This window comes from Curcuma longa, chromosome 20 (assembly GCF_044706935.1).
Source record: "Curcuma longa cultivar G26 ecotype Majalengka, Jawa Barat chromosome 20, ITB_CL_G26_1.1, whole genome shotgun sequence".
Classification (NCBI taxonomy): Eukaryota; Viridiplantae; Streptophyta; class Magnoliopsida; order Zingiberales; family Zingiberaceae; genus Curcuma; species Curcuma longa.
The window spans coordinates 3,394,893-3,403,267 of NC_133880.1; the positions used below are offsets into that span (position 1 = coordinate 3,394,893).

The 8,375-nt window shown below is 36.9% G+C and overlaps 2 protein-coding genes across 4 annotated transcripts; both read left to right on the top strand.

The window, feature by feature from the left end:
- Window positions 1-2,059, top strand: LOC141813672 (protein trichome birefringence-like 10). The gene is made up of 4 exons (XM_074701640.1): window positions 1-463; window positions 545-934; window positions 996-1,154; window positions 1,232-2,059. The coding sequence occupies exons 1-4, from the start codon at window positions 39-41 to the stop codon at window positions 1,596-1,598; spliced, it is 1,341 nt and encodes a 446-aa protein (XP_074557741.1). The 5' UTR covers window positions 1-38; the 3' UTR covers window positions 1,599-2,059.
- A 1,014-nt stretch (window positions 2,060-3,073) lies between these two features.
- On the top strand, window positions 3,074-6,740 carry LOC141813906 (uncharacterized). 3 transcript variants are annotated; one of them, XM_074701905.1, is made up of 5 exons: window positions 3,074-3,253; window positions 3,404-3,594; window positions 4,343-5,354; window positions 6,032-6,198; window positions 6,560-6,740. In XM_074701905.1, exons 2-5 carry the CDS (start codon window positions 3,458-3,460, stop codon window positions 6,660-6,662), a joined length of 1,419 nt encoding a protein of 472 aa, XP_074558006.1. In that variant the 5' UTR covers window positions 3,074-3,253; window positions 3,404-3,457; the 3' UTR covers window positions 6,663-6,740. The 3 variants fall into 3 exon arrangements, with proteins under 3 accessions (XP_074558006.1, XP_074558008.1, XP_074558007.1); XM_074701907.1 differs by having other exon boundaries at window positions 3,423-3,594; XM_074701906.1 differs by lacking the exon at window positions 3,074-3,253 and having other exon boundaries at window positions 3,325-3,594.
- Window positions 6,741-8,375: the final 1,635 nt, after the last annotated feature.

An 8,375-nucleotide genomic window follows, 5' to 3' on the forward strand; every position in this document is an offset into this window, starting at 1 on the left:
CAGACGCCGCGAGCTCCGACGGCGGCGAGGGCGGTGGCATGGCGATCCCTGACTCCGTTTCGTCCAAGAGGAGGATAGGAGGCGGCGACGGAGGAGCTTCGGAAGAGCGCTCGGACGCAGCGCAGCGGCTCGGGAGGCGAGTGAAGCCCTTCGAGCGCGTGACGCTTCTGGGGATGTTATTCGCCAGCGCCGCCCTTATCGCCGTCGTGCTTCTCCTGGTCGCGCGCTCCGATTACTACGATCTCGTGCGGGGCGAGAGCGTGGCGGCGGCGGGCGGCAGTGGAGGAGGCGGCTGGAAGTGCGATTGGTTCGAGGGGGAGTGGGTGCGGGACCAAGGCTACCCCCTCTACGACTCGGCCGCCTGCCCGTTCTTGGACGACGGATTCCGCTGCTCGGAGAACGGGAGGCCCGACCGGATGTACACCAAGTGGCGGTGGCAGCCCGCTCGCTGCCATCTCCCAAGGTCAGCCATGTCGTTTCTACTGATATGTAGCCGCCAAAATCTTCCTCTCGATCCTTCCTTGTATCTTATTTGTTTGTCTAGATTTGATTCCAAAAATATGCTGGAGAAGCTAAGGAACCGAAGACTAGTTTTTGTGGGCGATTCAATTGGAAGAAATCAGTGGGAGTCTCTCCTGTGCATGCTCTCAATGGCTGTTCCAAACAAGAGCTCGATCTATGAAGTCCATGGAAGCCCGATAACGAAGCATACAGGTTTCCTAGTGTTTAAATTTGAGGATTACAACTGCACCGTGGAGTATTATAGATCACCATTTCTCGTGCCAAGAACTCGTTCCCCAGTTGGCACGCCTGGAAAAGTGAAGACGACTCTGAGACTGGATGTGTTGGATTGGACATCAAACAGATGGAAGGATGCCAACGTTCTTGTCTTCAACACTGGGCACTGGTGGAACTACGAGAAGACGATAAGAGAGTGAGTAATCGTTTGATCAGATTGCATCGGCTTTATCTGATAAAACTTTGAATATTTTTAGGGGCTGCTATTTTCAGCAAGGAAGTCAAGTGAAGATGAACATGAGTGTGGATGATGCTTATCAGATGACAATTCAGACTTTGTTTCAGTGGATTCTCAAAGAAGTCGATAGAAGTAAGACACAAGTGATGTTCAGAACATATTCTCCAGTTCATTTCAGGTGATCAACTAGTTTGTGTTCTTCACTCTTATCATCTCTTTTCTTTTGTCTCACCATTAACTGACTGCATTGTGCAGAGGTGGTAGTTGGAGAACAGAAGGGAAGTGTCACTTAGAAACTCTGCCAGATTCAGGACACCAGCTATCCCTGAAACCATGGCTGCATTTCCTGAAACCATTTCAGAATTCGACTGCAACAGAACTAGAACTTGATCTGCTCAATGTGACACAAATGACAGTCCCGAGAAAAGATGGGCATTTATCGATCTATTACCGCAGTTCTTCCCACCAATCTCTTCACAGGCAGGACTGCAGCCACTGGTGCTTGCCTGGTGTGCCAGATGCCTGGAATGAGCTGCTTTACGCCCTCTTCATGCGACGGGAATCCTCGTATCTTGACCACGCAACCATTGTTGGGAACTCGAGAGGAAGGATGAGAATGTGAAGCTCTTCAAACCATCTTTTGTGCACTCAATAAAGATGGGGATGTGATCATGAATCTCAATGATCAGATCATCGCAATTTCGAGCTATGTGAGAGTTATGAGGAGCTTTGATATATAATAAGAATGCAAAGCTCTTCAAATCATTTTTTGTTATTATGTAGTAGAATCAAAGGTGTCTCTGGGGGTACGATTGAGTTGGTTAGTACAGGATATACTTGTTGAAGTGGATAAGGATTGATATTGACGAAGCCGAAGTAATGCTCTCTTTCGTAGTGGTCAATTATAGCTTCTTGATTACTTCCTCACAGATATTCGTGGAGCTGACTATGTAGAATGGTTGGGATGACGAATTCTACCTTTTACTGAAGTAGTAGAATCAAAGATAAAATAGCATTATTAATTGTTAATAGGCAAGCAATATTTTTTCCTCATTTACTTGTAAAGAGACCTCAAACTCTCTATGTTAACTATTTATTTTTGTTCATAATAAAATTTCTTATTTCTATACATTTTTTTACCCTTCTTGTTCTTGGTTTGAATGTCGATAAAATATGTCTATTGGGCACAGAGGTTTTTTTCTTCTTCTAGTTTGAATGGCTCTTGGTGCGCCCATAATTATCAAAATTTAATATTTAAAATTCATTTTAAATATTTTATTTTATCAAAATAAGCATTGCTTATAAGAGCATCCCAACGGATGCGTTAATGGGGTGTTATAACACTTCTTGATGTTAAACACCAATGTAAAGGAGTGTTATAACACCTTTCCACTTGAACTTAAGTGATAGTGGAGTGGGCTAGTCCCCTGGTTGGCCCATCCCACATGCAATTTTTTTAATTTTTAATTTTTAATTATATTTATTAAACGGTTAGTTTTAACGGTTATTAACGATTAGTTTTAATTTTTATTAAAAAATTATAAATTTTAAATTAAAAATTAAATAAAATAGTTAATTTTTTAACGATTAATTTTTAAAAATAATTTTAATATTTTAAAATAGTTTTAAAATATATTTATTTAATATATATAATTTTAAGATGATTGAATAGATGGTGGGACCCATAAATAATACGTGTTAATGTTAAAAGGAATATGGCTGAAAGAGATATATTGTTATAATGAGTATGTGACAATGGATCTCATATTTTTTTACTGAGGTGGAGAGTATGATAACGAAAATGAGTTTGTGGATGTCCTAATTAAAATATTACTATATTTTTTAAATTACTATTAAATTTCTCAGAGAGTATCTTTGAAAGTAAAATAAAAAATATTTTAAAAAATTAACATTAATAAAATCCTAAGTCTATATATTTTTGAACTCTAGCTTTGGGGCGGATTTGCTCTGTGAATCCGATAACTGGCGCATTTCGAAAATTCGAAAACCCGACCCGATAAGGAGTATAAAACCCTAGTTATACCCGACCTTTTGACTCTTGTCCCTTTTCCATGTCTCGCTCCGTCAAACACTCGTCGCCCTTCGCTCTGCTCGGCGACGCGCTCTCGCTCTGCTCGGTGACGCCCTCTCGCATCGATCTCTCTCCCTGCTTCCTTCCCCATCAGCTCGCTACTAGTTCTACTTCCTTAATCGCGGTGGAATTACAGCTGTGGCGTAAGGTAGATGTGCGGAACCCTATTGAGTTGACTCTCTGAGGTCTGTTTTCTTTCCTCCTCACTGCTATTCTTTGATTTACTGTTCGAGTTCATATTTGATATGTTGAAAAGCCGAGTGCCGTGATGGTGGAATCTCCCGTGTTTATTCTGTTGATGTATTTGCGAAATGATTTTTATCTTCCTTATGCAGGTTTCTTGGCATTTTGTAGGTTGTTAGCAGGGATTTGTAAAGGATTTTTCAGCAATGCAGGGCCTAAGTACTAGTTGTATTCAGCAAAGATTTCCTCTAATTAGATGTTCCGATTCTAATGACAAGAAGTCTCAACGACGAAGAAAGACAAGAGAGGAAAGGAGAACTATGGTGGAGTCATGTATCGACAAGTAAGATTTCTCATTGTCAGAAATGCAATTTGTCTATAGTTCTTTCTATTAATTTGTTTGCATGACTCTTGAATTTGTATTTTCTACAATGGAAAGTTATTTTCAATCACCTATTGCCTTTTTTCTCCCTTCATCAAGTGTTGAATGAATATAATCTTTATGAGAATTGGGAGTACCCCATTAACATGTTTCAAGATCCAAATGTATGAATTCACAAGCCTGAATGATCAACTCCTCTATCAGTTGTTAGAATCAATGTCTGTTTCAGTTGTTTATTAGAGAATAGAAAAATGAAACTCATATATAAGGAATTGATGGAAAGTTGATTGTTCAGAGTTGAACCAAATATTTTATCAGAATGAGAGAGTGAGAGAGAGAGAGAGAGAGAGAGAGAGATTAATTACTATCATTGTAACAATTGTTTTGTGGCCAAAAGCATAGGAGAGCGGGGCTTTGTAATGCTTTCTGAGTTCCTTAATGCTGTACATATTTTTTGAGCAATTTCCATAAATAAATACAGACATCTAATTTGTTTTTATCCGTAATTTGAATCATCTACCTGTTTATGGAAACTTTTATACTATTTAAAAACATGTAGATGAATGCCTATTCATTCTGCAAAATTTTGCTTTTAAATACTAGCAGAATTAGCATTCCTGGATTTTTTTTATTGATAATCATTAAATGTCTTTATATTATCATAGTCAAAATGAGGTTGTTTCACATCCTATTACCAATGTGATATCAGATACCGATTGTCAAATCAGGGTAAATTCCCTTCTCTTAATTTGACACACAAGGAAGTTGGTGGATCGTTCTACATAGTTAGGGAAATTGTTAGAGATTTAATTCAGGAAAATCGGGTGCTGGGTCCTGGTAGTCCAAATATGAAACTACTCACTCTCAAAGATTGTCTGGAAGAACATGAGACTGAATTGTATATCATGGATTCTGAGGATGAATTATCTGAGTTATCCATTGGACTTCCAGTTGATGCGCAGCAGAGAGAAACATTTTCTCACCCATGTGGCGTCAAAGATACTGATGAATTTATAGCACTTGAGAATAAGGATCTATTTGTACATGAACAGGATTCTCAGATGGTATTCTCACATGTGATAGACCATGGATTTAACCATCTACAACAGAACACCTGCGGTGCAAAGGGGCATGATAATTTAGTTGCATATGAGTTAGATGAAGTAAACAAAAGAGAGCTACCAATTCAGACAGAAGTCAGTCAAGAAATTAGTGCACAAGTTCAAGGGGATATAGAAAGATTCAATATTCATAAGGTTGAACAACCAAAACCTTTGTGTGGGACTTTGTCTACTGCTGCTGAAGATCAGCTGGCGCTGCCTGAAGATGTGATGGAGGATTGTAATAGCCTTCCGGAGTCAGCAGACAAATTTACAAAAATCAATGAAAGTTATATGGCTGCTAGACTACCAGAAGAGGAGAACTCTCTAAGCTCATTGAATTCTGATCCTTTTTTCCATGATGTAGGAGTTGCTTCATTCTTATCTTCTGCCACTAAGAGTGATTTGGAATCAGCATGCATGGGAAAAGACGATATCATTAAATCCAAAGATTCTTTATCAAAGGAACAGAAATTGTCACATGTGCAAATTGATTCACTTTCCAGCGCAAATGGAAGAGAGCTCATAAAAGATGACTCTTCTGGATTAGATAAAGAAGCAAACCTTACATCCGTGTCACAAAGTTTACTTGTCCCTTCATCTCCCACCTCAGTGACTGAGGTCAGTTTTACAATAATTCTACTTGTGTGATTTTTCTAGTTATATGATTCTTCAAAGATTTTTCTGGTTATATGATTCTTCAATCCTTATCAATTTTTTTTTTCAAAATAGTTTCTCCAAGATTTAGGTATATCTGCAGTTCAGGATTGTTTGATTGAAGTCATTGTTTAACTTGTACTGGAGGAAGAGGGAGTAAACTAGTGACTCGTGGAAAAAGAGCAAGAGTAAAGAAACTAGTATACAGGAGTTTTTTTTTAGCAGATTTCAATATCCTACATTTTGTTACTCTGAGCGTATCTTGAGGTTTCCTAATTATTAGGGTATCTCCCATCTGTACTTATGACCATAATAAGATTCAATTCTGAGTACCAATTAAATAGATAAGAGTGCAACTCATAACTTGAATCTCTAGTGTTAATGTTGATAAACAGCAGAAAACTTGTGGGAGGGAACAAGTAGAGGCGAGAGACACATGTAACTTATCTGACCTCTGATGCTTTTATCTGATTCATGGATATTCAATTTGTCTGACCTATGGCGTGCATCCGTTGGAAGTCTGAAATAGTACTTTTATCAAAAGGGGCTTCTTCTACCTAGCTTGCTTTTTCAAATGTGTATATTTTATCTGGGTTAATGTTTCTGCAACAATAAACTAAATCAATGAATTGTTTATGCAGGAACCAAGTATGCCTCAGATTCATGATATCAATAGCACCAAGCACGAAGCCAAATGTGCTTTAGTCGAGCCACTTTCTCCAAGGATGGAAGAAGAAGCCACAATGATATCGACTGCTGAGCATGAAAGTGATAGTAACAGCAAGGACATTGGTACCTCTTCCAGCAGGTAAAGCTCGACACAAGTTTAATTTCTTATAAATAATGCGTGCTATCTGTTTAATAATTTAAGCAGCAAGTTTTACTAGTGAATCGACGGAGTTTGAAATAGACTGGAATGTGTTAAGGGCTGAGAATGATGAAAAAGAATATTATACAATATAATGGAACTGAACTTAATTGATTTAGAATATTTATAAGGAATGTAATTTTAGATTTAAGTAGGTGATTGTAAATAGGTGTGACAAATCAAAATTGAAAACAAAAGGAGTGGCAAGTAAACTTTTCGTTAAAATGTTCATGTTTTCGTTGATCAATAAAAAAATCATTTATCATGATTTATATTGCATCAAAATTGTGCAATGTTGCAGCAAGGATGAAAATGGCAGTGAAGAAATGCAGTTGGAGAAGAATCCAGTGTGGGGTGCCATAAAAGCTTTTGTGAGCGCGTTCTTCAAGTTCTGGACAGAATAGATGTCTGATAATACAAAACGCCACAATGCTTCTTAAATCTGTAAGAGAAAAATACAATCGTTTCAGTTATTCATTTTTTTTCGTTCTTAAAATTTTGCACTTGAAGAAGTAGCTACTTGGAATTGTTCCTCTTATTCGTTTTTTGTTTCTCTCGGTTTTTCTGCATCTACATTGATTGTCAATTTGTTACGTTTTACAAATAATAATATATGGAATCATTAACTAATATTATATGTCTGAACAACCAGCCAAAAGAACAATCATTATAATACCATAAACATGAATTTTTTACAACAGTATGTAACATTTGAAATGATTAATATACAAATGATTTTTTTTATGAGGATAAACATGCAATGTTTTCTAACAATTTTAATCGCCATGCTTATAACATATATTATTATCTAGGCATCTAATCTATTTAAGAGCCATCTCTGGTATAAAAAAAAAGTTTGTAAAAGCCTCCTGGGCATGGTGCAGTGACAAAGCATTCAACAGGGTATTTAAGTATTTACGAATCATTTCGGTTAGCCTCTTAATTAGTATTGATTTAAAAAGTTGAGTTGATGGGTCTCATCTGTAAGTTGAGTTGATGGGTCTCATCTGTAAGTATTTTGTATTTTTTAATTTATTTTGATGATCGATAAAATTTTTTTTGATAGATCAAATTGATCACCAATCTAAATATATCAATTTTAAAAATAATATATTTTTATAGTTGGATCTTGGGAAATTATTTTATAATTTATTGAAGATTGTTATCAGTGTTTGCAACAGGAAATTAAGCCGAGCTACTTGTGAGAGAAGTGAGGTCCGAGCGATTGGTGTGCTTTTTGAGTCCGAGTGAAAAGTTGAAAGTCGTATTTATATATGAGTCAATTTAGTTGAGTGCAATCCAGACTTTAGAATTTGTACCACTATGTGGACTCATGTGTGAAACAGTTTGTTCCTATATATATATTAACAATTTCAATATTATATTATAAATTAATCATAATATCATAAAACCCGTACCTCTCTCTTTTATCTTCAAAGTTCCATCATATGCTTTATTTCTTAATAGAAATTTTATATGGTTTGGATTCGTTCCATTGGGATTAAGTCGGATGAACCAAGTTGATTAATAAAGTTGAAATAGCTAGAGGAGACCACATGGTTAGATTCGAATATCTTGTTCGATCAATAAAAAATAATAAATCACAGTCAATCTCATGGACTTAATCTTTGAGGGTGGCCAGTTCGGTACCACAGAAAATTTTTACAAATACGCCGTAGCTGGGGATCGAACTGTGAGTCTCTGAATCACAATCCGAATGTCTTACCATTGCACCATTGCCCCGGGAGTCAATCAATTAATAAAGATGAAATAGTTAGTTAATAATTCCAGATCAATCAATTATTAACTTATATAGTTAGATAACAAATTAAATATTGACCAACAATATTCAAAATAGCAACTAACCAAACTGGACATACAAATAAATTGGTTGACCTGACTCAAGAGGCACATGACCGAAGTGTCTTGATGAGTTGAGTTGATCAAGTCTAAATGGAATCTCATCTATGTAGTAAAAGGTGGAATCCGTCACCCTAGTGGTTCTACATAGTCGTTCTCATAAATATTTATGAGAAGGTAAATCAGGAAGCGTCATTATGAATGAAGAGGGCATTGTCTCGACTTCGTCAAAATTCAATCCTTATCTACTACAATAA